General features: G+C 37.3%; 5 protein-coding genes across 7 annotated transcripts; 2 read left to right on the top strand and 3 right to left on the bottom strand.

The window, feature by feature from the left end:
• Positions 1-2956: 2956 nt before the first annotated feature.
• On the top strand, positions 2957-4542 carry LOC17887650 (aquaporin PIP1-2). Its single transcript, XM_006294674.2, has 4 exons — positions 2957-3376; positions 3630-3925; positions 4017-4157; positions 4249-4542. Exons 1-4 carry the CDS (start codon positions 3049-3051, stop codon positions 4342-4344), a joined length of 861 nt encoding a protein of 286 aa, XP_006294736.1. The 5' UTR covers positions 2957-3048; the 3' UTR covers positions 4345-4542.
• A 192-nt stretch (positions 4543-4734) lies between these two features.
• LOC17889267 (cytochrome P450 86A8) lies at positions 4735-7270 on the bottom strand. The gene has a single exon (XM_006293915.2). The coding sequence runs from the start codon at positions 6653-6655 to the stop codon at positions 5048-5050; it is 1608 nt and encodes a 535-aa protein (XP_006293977.1). The 5' UTR covers positions 6656-7270; the 3' UTR covers positions 4735-5047.
• Positions 7271-9640: 2370 nt separating this feature from the next.
• LOC17889797 (ATG8-interacting protein 1) lies at positions 9641-11571 on the bottom strand. The gene is made up of 3 exons (XM_006294756.2): positions 11427-11571; positions 10267-10983; positions 9641-10150 (listed from the first exon to the last, which is right to left on the bottom strand). The coding sequence occupies exons 2-3, from the start codon at positions 10948-10950 to the stop codon at positions 10046-10048; spliced, it is 789 nt and encodes a 262-aa protein (XP_006294818.1). The 5' UTR covers positions 10951-10983; positions 11427-11571; the 3' UTR covers positions 9641-10045.
• A 203-nt stretch (positions 11572-11774) lies between these two features.
• Positions 11775-13599, top strand: LOC17889958. Of its 3 annotated transcripts, XM_023783681.1 has the most exons (9): positions 11775-11892; positions 12046-12126; positions 12213-12302; positions 12397-12563; positions 12697-12766; positions 12856-12935; positions 13033-13095; positions 13198-13274; positions 13355-13546. In XM_023783681.1, exons 1-9 carry the CDS (start codon positions 11815-11817, stop codon positions 13453-13455), a joined length of 807 nt encoding a protein of 268 aa, XP_023639449.1. In that variant the 5' UTR covers positions 11775-11814; the 3' UTR covers positions 13456-13546. The 3 variants fall into 3 exon arrangements, with proteins under 3 accessions (XP_023639449.1, XP_023639448.1, XP_023639450.1); XM_023783680.1 differs by having other exon boundaries at positions 13198-13599; XM_023783682.1 differs by lacking the exons at positions 11775-11892; positions 12046-12126 and having other exon boundaries at positions 12217-12302; positions 12371-12563; positions 13198-13599.
• On the bottom strand, positions 13533-14615 carry LOC17887799. Its single transcript, XM_006295611.2, has 3 exons — positions 14192-14615; positions 13919-14047; positions 13533-13806 (listed from the first exon to the last, which is right to left on the bottom strand). Exons 1-3 carry the CDS (start codon positions 14513-14515, stop codon positions 13627-13629), a joined length of 633 nt encoding a protein of 210 aa, XP_006295673.1. The 5' UTR covers positions 14516-14615; the 3' UTR covers positions 13533-13626.
• Positions 14616-15206: the final 591 nt, after the last annotated feature.

The raw sequence follows: 15206 nt of genomic DNA on the forward strand, positions 1-15206 counted from the left end.
TTACGTAAGTTTGTGCCACGTGTTCTCTTATCCATGGATTGGACGGCTTTGGCATCATGGAATATTTTATTCTCCTATACCAAAAGTCCAAACAAATTAAGACCTTTTTTTCTTTGTAAAAAAGTCTAAAGCCATGGCTTTAAAACCAAATAAATTATAATCAAAGAATTTGCCAGAATAACAATCCTGATTTTGATTGGTACTAGTACTACAATGGAATACGTACCCATAACCCAATAGTTGAAATTAGATACACTCTGTAGGTTGAATGAGATTGGTAAGACGATTATATTTTTCTTCTTCTCAAAATGGTTACGTTTGTATATGTGTTATGTATGAATCTTTTGCAGAATTGTGTGATCCTCAAAAGATTTCGCAAAAGAATTCGACTCGACAGGTTTACTAATCAAAACTCATTCAAACACAAAATATATATTGTGCCGTTTTGCCTGGTGTATTTTCATCTACACATGGTTTAACTAATATTTCAAGTTTTTTTAAAAATTTATTTATTGTTTTGTTTATGTCATGGTATCTTTGCCAAGCATTTCGAGTTTAACGTCATTATTTATTTGAGGGTTCGGGATACCAAAAGAGGGGAAAGCAAAACTTTGCAATATGTGCACCGTTAAAATTACAGGGATTGGATATGGTACATGGTCATATAGTGAGTGTGTAAGTTTTGGAAGGTATTACGAAAAAAGGCAAGGAAGAGTAAATAACGAAACTCAAACTCAAAACTCTGGTTAATGGGACTAGAAGAAAACAGCACGTGGGTAGGACATAGTGTCACACCCAAAAAGACAACGAAGCAACCATAATTTGTGTTCGGTCCTTTTATTTCTTTTGGCTTAAACGTTGTCTTTCCTTTTTGTCAAATAGTGGATTGCAGCCGAATATTTCACTACCCAATCTTCTTCTTCTTTAATCTCCTCATTTAAATCCCACCATTCTCCATGTTTTTTTTTTTTTTACATATTCAATGTTGAAAAAACTGTTTCTTATATTTGCATGCATGAATATGATATGGTTTATAAAGTTTGATATTTTTTTCATATAAGCAATTATTATTGATCTATATACTATATACTTGGTGTAGTTGGTACAATAAAGTAAGCATTATAGACAAACAAAATTCGGATGTCATGATTGATTGATATGTAGATGATTAAGTTTTTTTCAATAAAACAATAGACTCATGGATAATGATGATAATAATAACAAAAAATAACATAACACATTTCTTTTTTTATTATTTATAAAAGGATATCAAGTCTAATGTTAATATATATGTTTCGTTTTACTGGTTATTATCACTCATTACTAAAATGGTTGGAGAATTAATGTAAGAAAAGGTTTATGCTATAAAGTACTCTAATTGTTGGAGAAATTAAAATAATCACTCAACTAAAATTAGTAATGTTATTAAAGTAAAGTAAGAAAATGTTAAAAGATTATTTGTTGAATGAGGTGTCCCTAACCCCTATTATGTCTTTCAGGTACGGGTGGTGAGTCCTTCCATGTGCTTATCCTGACAACGGTCCAAATAAACCGGCGGTTCATCTCGACCACATATATTTCAACTCCATTTTTAATATTAAGGCTTCGAATGGCGTAGCAGATTAAAAGCAGATGGTACGCATAACGGGTGAACTGCTTTTTTTACACCATTTACCACTATTTTATATTTAAACGAATATTTTTTAAAAATAAATAAAAATTAAATATGATCTGCCTGCATATCATAATTACAAAGGAAAAGTAATGATCTGCTAACACTTCATTTTTGATGCGTATCATGTCTGAACTGCCTTTTTATTTAATATTTTATTAAATAAATAATACTGTAATAATAAACACATAAATATATATATATTTAATATACCACTCTAAAAATTATTTGTTAAAAATTCAAATAAAACAACTTAAATTCATAAAATTAATATATACTGTTTAAATCACAAAGTTTTCATAATAAATAATTCAAAGTTTTCTTACAATTGTTAGTTTAACTATATTTTTTGCTCCACTATTCTAAGTTTTCTTATAAATATTTCTTTAAAGATTTTTTTATTTATTTATCATAGTTTACTAATTTAATGCATCACAAATATTGTACTTATTAATTTTATTTTCATGATTATTATACACCACGTGTGTTGTAACATAATGTTATTATATTATATGTTGTAAATATTAGTTTTAGTTTAACCCATCTCAAAAATTCTCTTAAATTAATAACATTAAATGTTTACAAAATTACAATATAAAATTCAAAATAAAGTAATTTCTCATCACTATTAAAAAATTCAATAAAATCAATATTTTTAATCTACACCTATTTTTCTATAGTTATTGTTGACAAAAAAAATCTACACCTATTTGATTGGTTTTCACCATTTAATTTATACTTTGTAGCGGTCAAACCACTTGATCTGCACTTGTACCGCCAAATCTGCTTGATCTGCTTTTGTTCTGCTTGATCTGCTTGAACCGCTTGATCTGCTTGAACCGTTTGATCTGCACTGTTTGATACGCTTTCTCCATTCGAAGCCTAAGGTTTTCAGTATTTTCTTTCCTGTCAAAATCTACATTATTTAAAAAGAACATTCATGAAACATACATGGATAAAAATTCCACATAGCATATAGTATTTCTTTTATTGGATTAGAATACGACAATTGATTAGAGTACATAAAAATAGCTGCAAAGCGGATTTTGAAACTCTGTCCACAAACTTTAATTATCATTAATCAAATAACAAGCATTATCAGTAGTAGGAGCAGCAGCAGCATTAGATGATAACGTTAATTATATATATACTAGTATCATGTAATGTAATTAAATTAGCTAATTAATCATCGTAGTGTTTTTTAATGTAATGTTATTTCCATTTGTTTGCATTATCTTCCAACATTGAGCTTTCGTTCGTCACTATAAAAAGCACCACTCTCTCAAAGCTTCTCTGCAACATAGTATAACCCACTCACAGAGAAACCCCAAAACCTAAAAAGGAAAAAAAAATAAGAAGAGAGAAGGTCAAGAGAGATGGAAGGTAAAGAAGAAGATGTTAGAGTCGGAGCTAACAAGTTCCCGGAGAGGCAACCGATCGGAACATCGGCTCAGAGTGACAAGGACTACAAGGAGCCACCACCTGCGCCGTTGTTCGAGCCAGGCGAGATAGCTTCGTGGTCCTTCTGGAGAGCTGGAATCGCTGAGTTTATCGCTACGTTTTTGTTCCTCTACATCACTGTCTTGACTGTTATGGGTGTCAAGAGGTCACCGAGCATGTGTGCTTCCGTCGGGATCCAGGGAATCGCTTGGGCTTTCGGTGGTATGATCTTCGCTCTCGTCTACTGCACCGCCGGTATCTCCGGTAAGTCTAACCACCTACTCGATCTATCGATTTCATTCCCCGATTTCTTCAGATCCTTCGTTATCTAGATAGATCCTGTTGGTTTAGGTTGCGAAATTCAAATTGTAAGTTGTCTGAATTCACTCATAGCAAGTTTAGGGAACATATAGAGTAGGTCTGATTTAAAAGAAGATTTGATGTTAGGTTCAGTTTTGAATCATTCGATTTGCAGATGTTCCAGTCTAATTTGTGGATGTTGTACACAAAATCTCAGGTGGACACATCAACCCAGCTGTTACCTTCGGTTTGTTCTTGGCCAGGAAGCTTTCGCTTACACGAGCTGTGTACTACATAGTGATGCAGTGCTTAGGAGCTATCTGTGGAGCTGGTGTGGTCAAGGGTTTCCAGCCAAAGCAATACCAGGCTTTGGGAGGTGGAGCCAACACCATAGCTCATGGCTACACCAAAGGAAGTGGTCTTGGTGCTGAAATTATCGGAACCTTTGTCCTTGTTTACACCGTCTTCTCTGCCACTGATGCCAAGAGAAACGCTCGTGACTCTCATGTTCCCGTAAGTGTTAAAACACACAATCAGGAAAAGGATGGATTTTGGTTTTGTAACATCGGATAACAACGCCTAACTGGTTTTGAAATTTTGACAGATTCTTGCGCCCCTCCCCATCGGATTCGCTGTGTTCTTGGTTCACTTGGCAACCATCCCCATCACTGGAACTGGAATCAACCCAGCAAGAAGTCTTGGAGCTGCAATCATCTTCAACAAGGACAACGCTTGGGACGACCATGTTAGTTTTTTTCACTTCTCACCAAATTTAGAATTTATAGTCAAGACCTCAATTATCGTTTACTGATCTATTTGTTATCTTCTTCTCTCAGTGGGTCTTTTGGGTTGGACCATTCATTGGTGCTGCACTCGCTGCTCTCTACCACGTTATAGTCATCAGAGCCATCCCATTCAAGTCCAGAAGCTAAGCTGATTGAGTTATTTTTATAAATCTGGCTTTTGATCTTAGTTTGCTTTCTTTTGTGAATCTGCAACTTGTGTGTAATGTGTGTATGTGTTTGTTCCTTTCTTTGCCTAATGGAGACTTTATGTAAAACAAAGAAAAGCCCCAGAAACATCTGTAAACTTTCTTTTCCACTTATCAAAGGATTTCTATAATTGGCACATTCTGGGCATTTGTCTGGCAGGCATATATTATCTTGAATCAAAAATGGACCAAACATATTTAATGCATTACGTTACAATCTTCTACAAAAAAGAAAAGTGCCATTACAAATGAATCATGCCAAATGATGTATCGACAAAATTAGCTCAACTTCAAGAATATGACTCCTATGAATAAAACCTTATTTCTAAAGTATTAAAATAAGATCTTATTAAATCAGATTGAGAGTTGCTTACAAAATAATGAAATCAAATGTTACTGTCTGAATTACGAAGGCAGACGGGAAAAAAAATAATAAAAAAAGGGAGTAAATAAACAAACAGAACAAACGCACTTTGCAAAATTACCTCTATTGAACAATGCACTTTGCCAATCAATCAACGACATTTGGCGGGGCGGGGTGTGTTGGCCAAATAACCGCGTATCTAACACGCGCCATAAAGCGAGTGCCACTTTCTCTCTGTTCATACAGTAAATGATAGATGCGATTGGTTCACCTACTCTACCTACCTTGAATCGCCGTTACCAACCCCGTCGTTAGCTGCCGTCTTCTCTCGTAGCTCCGCCGCGATCCCCGTTAAATCCCGTTCGTGGACGTTAACCAAAAGACCGTACTTCATGAAAAGAGTTAACGACATCTTCTGTTCCACCTTATGACCCGCTACCACCGTCAAACGGTGGCGGAGCAAAACCGCCGCCGCAATTGATTTCATTTGCAGATAAGCCAGATCCTTACCCAGACAGATCCTAGGGCCAGCATTGAACGCCACGAATTTAAACGGATCATGATTGATAAATCTCCCACCGTCCGATTGTGAGATCCATCTCTCCGGTTTGAATTCCAAACAATCTTCTCCCCAAGTCGATTTCATCCTCCCCGCCGAGTAAATCGAATACGTAACCGAAGATCCCGCCGGAACAAACGTCCCGTCCGGCAACACATCGTCCTTCACGGCGCGTTTTGAATCCTCCGGCACCGAAGGATAAAGCCTCAGTGTCTCCGATAACGCCGCTTTGAGATAAACCAAACGATCAAGCTCCTCACACGACAGCGGCTCGTCCGTCCATGATACCACATCATCTCCACGTGTCTCGATCAGAACGGTGCAGATCTCGCGGAGGATTTTATACTCAATGGTCGGGTGCTGCGTAATCAACCAGAAAAACCAGCTCAGCGCGACTGATGACGTGTCACGTCCAGCTAAGATGAAGTTGAGCGCCACGCGCTGGAGGATCTCGTCGGAGTAAGTTTCCTTCTTCTTGATGAACCGTGACAAGAGGTCGTCGTGTTGTTTCCCATCGCTGTGCTGACTCATCAAATCTTGCTTACGTGTCGTAATAATCTCAGACAAATAATTATCCACCTGGACCAAGCTTCGGGTCAAACTGACTTCTAACCCGAGGCGGAGCCATCTCTTAAACTTCCACAAAATCTCCGGCAGTATAAACCGTTGTAGGGAAGCCTCGGTGGCTCGATCGAAAGCCACGGCGAATGCGTTCACGGGAAGACCCGGTGCACAAGTCCGCGGGTCTTTCCCGAAAGTCAAGCCGCATATATTATCAAACGTAAGCCGAAGAAGCAAATCTTGAAGATCAATCGGCTCAGAGCCGAGTCGAGCCGTTTCGAGGATAGGTAAAAACCTAAGCTTGATCGCCCGGTTAACCCAACGAGCCATGGCTTGGCGGAGAGTCCTCGTGGTGAACTCCAAAGCGGCGGTCTTACGCTGAAAAAGCCACGTGTCGCCGTCGGAGTTAAAGATTCCTTGACCGAGAAGATCGTGGAAAACGGCTTGCCACGTAGGACCTTTAGGGTAATTATCAAAGCGATTCTTGAGAATATGCTCGAGGTTTCGTGGATCGCAAGTGACCGTCACGAGACCTTGTTTCTTAGCTAGAAACGGGATGGCGCAGATGCATGTCTGATACGTACCGGAGCAAGCACGGAGGTTGTCGGAGATCCAGTCGTGCATTCGCTCACAGTTCTCTATAAGACCAGGGAGACTACCCAATATAGGCCAAACACGTGGACCTTTAAGACAACGAGATATGAATGTGAGCCATAGGAGATACGCCGTGATGGCTGAAAGAATCATGAGAGCAGTGGATATATCCATGATTTTCCGGGAAAATGTCTTTTCCCTCAGAGAAACAACAAAACAAAATGTGACGTTATGGCACAAAAGTTGAGAAGTTGACGGAAATAGAGACGGCCCAGGTGGTGAAAATTATGAAAAAATGCCGTAAAGAGTGATGAAGTTTTTAAAGAGAGAAAGAGAATGGTTTAAGACGAGATGTAAAGAACACACAAGAGAGATAAGATTTATAGAAAGAGAGCAATTATGAAAGACAGACTGTGTTTTTATTTGTTTCCATACAATGGATTTGCTCATTAGATCTCTCTCTCATAAACTTGAGAGGGAGTGAAGAGCTTTAGGGTATGTGAAGCATGAGATGGTGTGCACTACCATTAATGTTCCTGCTCTAGGCTGGTAGCTAGGTGGTTGGAAGACTTTATATATTGATCTCTCAATATATAGAAGTCGAAGAAGGAAGATAAAAAATGTTTTGAAAAATCGGATGGTAAAATTTCAAGAAGAGAGAGATGATAGCATTAAAGACGTTTAGTTGAGGAGCCTAAAGGAGAGAAGAGGAAGACAGAGAGAGATCTATGACTAAATGACCCACAGTTTTTTCAATGTCCGAGCATGAACACTATTTATATACAATTTAATTCAAAACCCCCGAGAGAGAGAGAGAAATGTATTTTACTTTATTTATACTATACAGTATTAGAAAAAATCATGTAAAAGAAGTCACAAAGTAAGCATGGGATGTTGCCTCCTCATTCTATCTTATTCTCGTGGCTATTAATTGCATGTTTTGAATATCTTAATTAGGGTTTTGTTAATTTGTATTTCGGTGGTGTCGGTTCAAGGGAGATGATGATATATATGGCTGATAGACGATATGTATTACAAGTCATATATGGTCAGTGCAGAAGAAGACTGTATAACGGCAATATATATATATATATATATAGATATATTTCACAGAGTGATTTCGCCATTCTTGCGATTTTCTAGTCTTTATCATTTCTTTTTATTTACAAAGTTCATGTCATTCCATTTGTGACGTTTTAGTTAAACTACGTTCATTTAATTACCATATTTACTATATCACGTTATTTCGTTGGTTTTTATTTAAAGAATATTTTTATGATACGCTTTGACAAGTGTATGTCCGTGTCTATAATTATAAAAATCCTATTTATGTGGTATAGAGTGTGGGAATTGAGAGTAATTAGGGTTTTAGATTTGAGATTGTTAGGGTATGGGTGAACAAACTCACCAATGATAGTTTTGCTCAACTACACAACTTATGTAGGTTGCTTATGGGTCTGGTGACTTATTTTTGTCAATATTTATTTTAACATAGCCTACAAAGCATTTAAAAGGTCACAAATATATAGTATTGTGTCCCCTCCTTAATGCATGATCATGATAAAATTAATTATTAATTGTAAGAGCCAATACATAAATTATACACAGAACCCGTGCATGAAGTGTATGTACATGGGCTGCTATCAACAACACAATCCTAATTCTGCATTTTCACGTGTCGAGGTTTGAGAATTTTATGAACAAGTTTGAGATTCAAAACATCACTAAAATTTCAAGTGTTTAAATTATTTTTGTTACAGTTTAACTAATATTTGAAGGAGGGAAAATCAAAATATAAGTCGATATCACGTATACTGCATTCGAAAGTTCAAACTAATTAAACTACAAAAGAAAAAAACTAAAAATTAAAGAAACTATCAGAGATTAATTGATTTAGTCTAGATGCATGTAAACCCTATAGAGATAATTGTGAGGAATAATTCTTTTTAAATTTTCTAAAGTAGTGATATTGACTTTCTTATCATCGTATTAAGTTCAGCAATGACTCACAAAAGTCAACTTTTCCGAATTTTTTTTTACCAAGAATCGCAGAATATGGGGTTGGAACTTTAATACGTAAAAAGATATGTGTAGTCTTATTTTTCATTACAGCTGTATGAATTACAAGGTGAGTTTTTAATGAACTTGATTGACAGTTGGTTTGTTTGTTTGTAAGACTCATTTTGCAGGATATGAGTTTTGTTGAGGTTAGATATGCGATATTATTAGGTTTAAACTTAAGACAAAGAACTACAAAACGGACAGAGAATATAAGTGATCTACATAATTAGGTTACCTTCCCATCAACGGCAAAGAAACCATACTTTTCTAGGTCGCATATTTTTTGTTTACAATATTAATTTAATTTAACATTTGAGAATTGACAGTTACGTACTGGAAAGTTACATAAGTAATAAACAATAAAATAGTTAGATTAGGTATAATCCCATGCACTATTTTAAAAATAGTTAGATAGCTATAAAACTAATTTGGTTTGGAATAAATGCTAGTATGACTTTATCATGACCAAAGAAACTCTAAGTGCGACACATTAATGGTAATGTGTCTTACAAAACAAAACTTAACCTGATCACGTCAAGTGGGAGTAAAGTAAATAAACAAATCTCTAGATTTCGTGGGTTGTCCCACATGAAACTGGTCATTTAAGTGAAAAACCAAATTGGGTCACTTATTTACTTGTCTCAATTTTTTTGCATTTAATTCAATATTTAGATTTTTTTTTAAGAGAAAATAAAAGTTCATACAGTATTGAAAAGTAGCTAAGAAAAAATAATGAATGAATCATAATGATAGTTAGTTACCCCGTCACTCTATCCACATGGTAATTAATAGTGCACTAATAATCGAGACAACAATCAACCACTCTAGAGGCTTAATGTTCCCTAGACATCATCACATGCTTTGCCGAAGCCAATCCCCCGGCGCAACATTGGTTTTGCCTTCTTCTTTGGTAGCAGCCATAAACTGATTTTGCGATTTTCAGCATTTTTACCATTTTTGTGTAATGACAATTTATATTCTATACTAGAGTACTAGAACGTCGCTATTTTAATAACACACAAGTAAAAGAAAACATGTCTTCATGATCATTCCGTTTCAACCATATTTATTACTTTCGTACGATTTCGTCCTTTCTACTGCAAACCAGAACGTAATGTGTTAATCACATTATATCTGCCCTCTTATAGTAATTCATACAATGGATGTGAATAAAATGGACAATTACCAAAACAACAACCGAAAACATAAAAAGTGCATATGTATGTGTATATATTTTCACCTTCCCACACTATCACAAGCCCTAAAGTGAAAAAGCTTTGTAAGAAGAGGCAAATTCGATCTCCATTCTAATCATACAAGATAACGAGGCAACATAGGCTCTCACCAAGAAAGCAAAATGCTTTTCACAATCAGCAACACATATGGAGCTCAAGACCAAGTTTGTACTTTACCTATATGCTCTTGTGAGATTGTCCAAGCAACAATTGGTACATTGGCCTCTTTTTCTTTTTTTGTCTCTTTTGAGTTTATCATACTTCGTCTCTATATTTCACTGGAGGGGCCACTCCTTACGAGAGAAGCTTGTGGGTTACTTCTCACTATCACATCTTTCAAGCGAGAGAGAGGTTCGAGTAGTCTGCCCAGCTTCTGTGTGGGAACAAAACATTCAAGAGTCATCAATGAATGGTTTTAGTTGGTTACCCCATTTGTCAAACATAATGATTCTTGACAGAAGATTTCCGGTGATGTTTAAACATTATTACCTCACTACTGATGCTTGATTGCCACTTGAGTTGCAAAACCTGCCACCTCTCTTGTTGCCAGCGTTGACCAAGTACTACGAGTCCTGTGACCGCAGCGGCGAAGAATAAGGACCATATCGTATTTGCGTCTCTTGTGCGTGAATACATAGAAATAGCTCTCCTTCTCCACCAAGCTTCACAAGGAAGGTTGTTTGTTGATTTTTCGGCATCTTTATCGCCCTCGACATCAGAATGGGGATCAAAGTTTCCCTCTGCGTACTCATTTGGCTCAGCATCAAGTAACCCATGTTCGTACATGGCTGATTCACTTCCAACTGACTCCATGTGTCTAGACGAGCCAAGCACAGATTCACCATAGATACTCTGTTGGTTGTCTCCAGCTTCATAATGAAACTCTTCCTGACCTTGCAGCATCAAATCTTGGCCATCCTTTCCTTGTTCCGTCTCGAATAAATGTTCATCAATGGGTAAATCCTCATGCTCGCTAGGTGGGAATACAAAGTGTTCAGACATGTACAGGTCACGTGAGGTTTCTGCTCCATAGTAAGAATCATACTTCCGAACATCTCTTGATTCAACGTTATACGGACCAGGAGCAGCGGCGTAAGCTGATGAAGTAAGCGAAACGACTTCCCATTCATTCCCACGAGGAGGATGTTCCTCATGATCCTCTTTGTTAGCCATCCTCAACTGATGAATCCCCAATGACCCAATAAACTGAAAAAAAAAACCCTTTTTCGGTTAAACAAAACAGTGAATAGCTAACACCTTCAATTGCAAAATTACTCTAGTCTCAAAAACCAACAAAATGTAAAGAAACAACCAGTAATGCAAACAATTAAACCAAAAACAACAGTGATCAATACAGGAGCCATTCTGGTTTCCAAAGTATCATCATCATCATGGATTGGAATTTGGAATCAATCAATGTAAGAATTTATCAGAGCCAGACAAAATCGTTTCCTTTTCTTGTCTACTTCGTTCAATCAAACGGAAACAAGAGCAGAAGATGCAATCTAAAACACAAAATCATCTCTTTCCACAACTAGCTTTGTCAGAAGAGCTATTACAAAACCTATGTGGACAAAATCAATCTAGTGAAGAAACAACAATTGAGAAAGGATAAAAAGTTTTACATAATGAATAATCAGAGACGATACCTATGAAGAAGAGACGATACGAATTGGAAGGGGATCCGGAGATTGATGATGATGAGATTTCTCTACCTCCTCCAAGAGACTTGAAAATCTGGAATGACAAGGAGAAAAGATCAGCAATTATTTCATACCGGCGATACCGGTTCCTAGGTCGGCTGAATAGACGGTGCGACCGGCTGCAGTCGGTAATCGATTGGGTACGCCACCGATAATAACAGGTTTTACATATGTATGCGTGTGGATTGACGCAAACGCGGAGAAATATGCGATTTGTTTTCGAAACGTTATAAACACGTGTCTTGTTATTACTGGCTCTCTAGAGTGTGAGTAAAACAAACCTTCGTCTCTAACAAAATCTGTGGCAGCTGTTTGAAACTGGGGGAGAAGGAGAATGGGAGATCTCTATGCTTTGGACTTCGATGGAGTTCTCTGTGATAGTTGTGGTGAAAGCTCATTATCTGCTGTTAAGGTTAAATAATACAAATCTCTCGATACTCTTAGCTTTTGATTTCGCTTTTTAGAAACTACTGGATTTTGGAAACATCTGACTTTGAAAAATTGGAACTGTTGTTATTGCCCAGTTTTGTTTGAGCATCCCTTTCATTGTTTCGTGTTTATATAGGCTGCGAAAGTGAGATGGCCTGCTTTGTTCCAAGGAGTTGATTCCGCTTTAGAGGAATGGATCGTCGATCAGATGCATATCGTAATTTAGTTTCTCCCTTACGATTAATTTTCTAGCTCTGATTTTGAAAGAGCGTGATGATTCAAGAGTTGGTGTATGGTTTGTAGGTGAGACCTGTGGTGGAAACTGGCTATGAAAATCTTCTACTTGTGCGGCTGTTATTGGAGACGAAGATACCGTCTATTCGTGAATCTCCCGTGAGTGAATCACAACATTCTTCACTACACTTAGCAGCTTGAATTAAGAGATCTTTTACGTATTGTAGATGATGAACTGCACTTGTTTATTAAGGTTGCTGAGGGATTGACTGTTGATGGGATCTTGGAGACTTGGGCAAAGATTAAGCCGGTAATTATGGAAGCTTGGGATGAAGATAAAGATGCTTTGATCGATTTGTTTGGACAAGTTAGAGATGATTGGATTAACAAAGACTTGACTACTTGGATTGGTGCCAATAGGTATATCTACAACATCAAATCCTTCTAGACAACACCTGTTTGAGACCGATATTGTACAAACCAGAAAGTTCCAAATTTTCATTCCAGTTTACCCTTCATCATTGCTTTGATATATAGTCTACTATATATGCAGATTCTATCCAGGAGTTTCAGATGCGCTGAAATTTGCCAGCTCAAAGATTTACATTGTTACTACGAAACAGGTGCAGTAATGATTCCATTCCAATTCAGTCTGTCTTGTTTGTCGTTATCATGAGCTGAACTTTTTTAGTATGTATGGGAAAAATTGCAGGGCCGCTTTGCAGAAGCATTGCTGCGTGAAATAGCTGGTGTGATCATACCATCAGAAAGGATTTATGGTTTAGGTTCAGGGTCAGTATCATTATGAGGTCCACCAATGAACTCTGATCTTGTTTCTTATCCAGATTTTATTACTAATCTAGTTTTTTTCTATTTGAGATATCATCAGGCCAAAGGTGGAAGTGCTAAAGCTTCTTCAAAATAAACCAGAACATCAGGGCTTGACACTGCAGTAACTTCCATTACATATACCTATCACTAATTTTTCTCTCTACATGACTTCACAATGGTAACCCTTAGTTTACAATCCTATGGATTGGTTTCATTTGGCCAGTTTCGTGGAAGACAGACTTGCAACGCTAAAGAATGTCATCAAAGAGCCTGAATTAGACAAATGGAATTTATACCTAGGTGGACTCTTCCCTCTCCCATATAGTCTCTTCTGGTTCTCTTTACTGGTTATTCTGACAAAAAAACTTATCTCAAAACAGGAAACTGGGGTTACAACACCGAGAAAGAGAGAGCAGAAGCAGCAAGCACTCCCAGGATTCAGGTTATCGAGCTCTCCACATTTAGCAATAAGCTTAAATGAGTGCATACTCATCGGACAAAGAAAAAAAAAGCTTTCCTTTTTATTGTATTCTACATTTCTACGGCATTCAACGGAAATTTGGGAAACCAAACATGTCAAAGAAATTTTTAGTAAGATTCAGTAAAGGAGTTTAAATTTCGAGTACTAGCCAATATAAAAGCTATATGTGACCTATAATTCATCCTTGGTAAGATCATTCTTGTTACTTTCATCACCTTCTTCATCTTTCTTTTCATCAGCTTGAAGTTTGTCAACGACATCTTCAAGCGGAGGATCTCCAGGTCTTCGAAACTCTTGCTTCCCTATCTTGACCTCGTAAGCTTCTTCTTGGCTCAGCACGAATTCCCTTAGCTAATTGGGAATACAACAACAAAGAGATTGATTGTGATGTTAGTTAGATTTCGACTAATCCACTAAACAAAGTTTGTTTTTTTGGCATTGTGTGATTCTATGATGCTTTTACCTCAGTCACTAGCTGGCCATTTTGCATATTGAACATCACCGTGCTTCGATCTACAGCCATGAATCTGACTCCTATCCCTCCTGTTCTCAAAACTTTTGTCCATTTCATAGCAATTTCAATCACCATATCCTGATTGAATCATATAAAACAAATCACGATTCAATCCCAAATTAATTCAGAGAATTTTTGAACAGTACAGTATGATAGTATCTCGTCTGTGACTTTTTAACTTACCGGCCAAAATTCACGATTAAGTTTAGATATTTTGTTTACCTTGGTACGGGGGACGCCTAAGCGGAGCTTCACGAATCCGACGACCGCTCCAAAAGTCCGTTTAGCCATCTCTTCTTGGATCTGATCGAATCCCATATTGGTGAAGTCCGGAGGCGGATCAAACTCCGGCGGGGTTGCTTTCTTCCCCCACTCTTTCCATGATTCGTCTTCTTCATTGTCTTCAACGTCGTCTAGATCATCAGAGATCTCAATGCGTCGCTTTCCTGCTTCAGCGATCTGGACGAATCCGTAGAAATTCGAGATCAGAAGAAGGAGGAGGCAAAAAAGCAGAATCGGCGAAGAAGAAGGAACGATCTTCTCCATGGTTGAGAACAACTTTTACAAGATATTATTTTTGCAGGAATCAGATACAGACGAAGAGAGCCCGCATCGGCAACGGCATTTCTAAATCAGTGTGAGAGCTTCAGAGACTCACACAAGTTACAATAATGTGGAAATTTATTTAATGGTATTAACGACATAAACTGAACATGCTCGTTCAAAACTGTTTGCCGTTTATTACCTTATAAGAGAACTGCGTGCCAAAGTATAGACGTAGAGATGGCAAGCATAGCAAGGCCGAAAAATGAAAACGACACGTACTGCACGGTAGATAAAACAGAGTACTTGAATTGTGCATGTACACTTTGTCTCTGAAGACTAATCTACTAGGCAATGTAAATATAATTGACTGAAAACTGGAATGATTTTAAATGAAAAACACTGAATCGTTGATGATTTGCTCTTTTGTTAAAGCAATTTTTGAAATAGTTAATGAAGCAGAAAATTGCTTAATCAAGTGCTAAAATAAGACAAACTTTAGTCTAACTTTTGGATTTTTCAAATTTGTCATCTCACAACACAAATGGTAAGTCTTTTTGGAGAAAATGACACGTGTCGCGTAGTGATTAGTGGAGAGGAAGGGTACATGAATGTAATAAAAAAAAAGGTGAAAACCGAGGAGGAGGTTCATGGATGTGAAACGCACACCCTCTCGTGAAACGCATTTTCCGTG

This window comes from Capsella rubella, unplaced genomic scaffold (genome assembly GCF_000375325.1).
Source record: "Capsella rubella cultivar Monte Gargano unplaced genomic scaffold, Caprub1_0 scaffold_4, whole genome shotgun sequence".
Taxonomy (NCBI): Eukaryota; Viridiplantae; Streptophyta; class Magnoliopsida; order Brassicales; family Brassicaceae; genus Capsella; species Capsella rubella.

Bases quoted from the DNA above. Each gene is read 5' to 3' on its own strand.
- LOC17889797 (XM_006294756.2), bottom strand. From the start codon at position 10,950: ATGGCTAACAAAGAGGATCATGAGGAACATCCTCCTCGTGGGAATGAA. The intron at 10,151-10,266 runs GTAATAATGTTT...GTTCCCACACAG, and splicing joins AATCAAGCATCAGTAGTGAG to AAGCTGGGCAGACTACTCGA.
- LOC17889958 (XM_023783680.1), top strand. From the start codon at position 11,815: ATGGGAGATCTCTATGCTTTGGACTTCGATGGAGTTCTCTGTGATAGT. The intron at 11,893-12,045 runs GTTAAATAATAC...GTGTTTATATAG, and splicing joins GCTCATTATCTGCTGTTAAG to GCTGCGAAAGTGAGATGGCC. The intron at 12,127-12,212 runs GTAATTTAGTTT...TATGGTTTGTAG, and splicing joins TCGTCGATCAGATGCATATC to GTGAGACCTGTGGTGGAAAC.
- LOC17887650 (XM_006294674.2), top strand. From the start codon at position 3,049: ATGGAAGGTAAAGAAGAAGATGTTAGAGTCGGAGCTAACAAGTTCCCG. The intron at 3,377-3,629 runs GTAAGTCTAACC...ACAAAATCTCAG, and splicing joins CTGCACCGCCGGTATCTCCG to GTGGACACATCAACCCAGCT. The intron at 3,926-4,016 runs GTAAGTGTTAAA...AAATTTTGACAG, and splicing joins CTCGTGACTCTCATGTTCCC to ATTCTTGCGCCCCTCCCCAT.
- LOC17887799 (XM_006295611.2), bottom strand. From the start codon at position 14,515: ATGGAGAAGATCGTTCCTTCTTCTTCGCCGATTCTGCTTTTTTGCCTC. The intron at 14,048-14,191 runs GTAAACAAAATA...TGATTCAATCAG, and splicing joins TAGGCGTCCCCCGTACCAAG to GATATGGTGATTGAAATTGC. The intron at 13,807-13,918 runs GTAAAAGCATCA...ATTCCCAATTAG, and splicing joins ATGGCCAGCTAGTGACTGAG to CTAAGGGAATTCGTGCTGAG.
- LOC17889267 (XM_006293915.2), bottom strand. From the start codon at position 6,655: ATGGATATATCCACTGCTCTCATGATTCTTTCAGCCATCACGGCGTAT.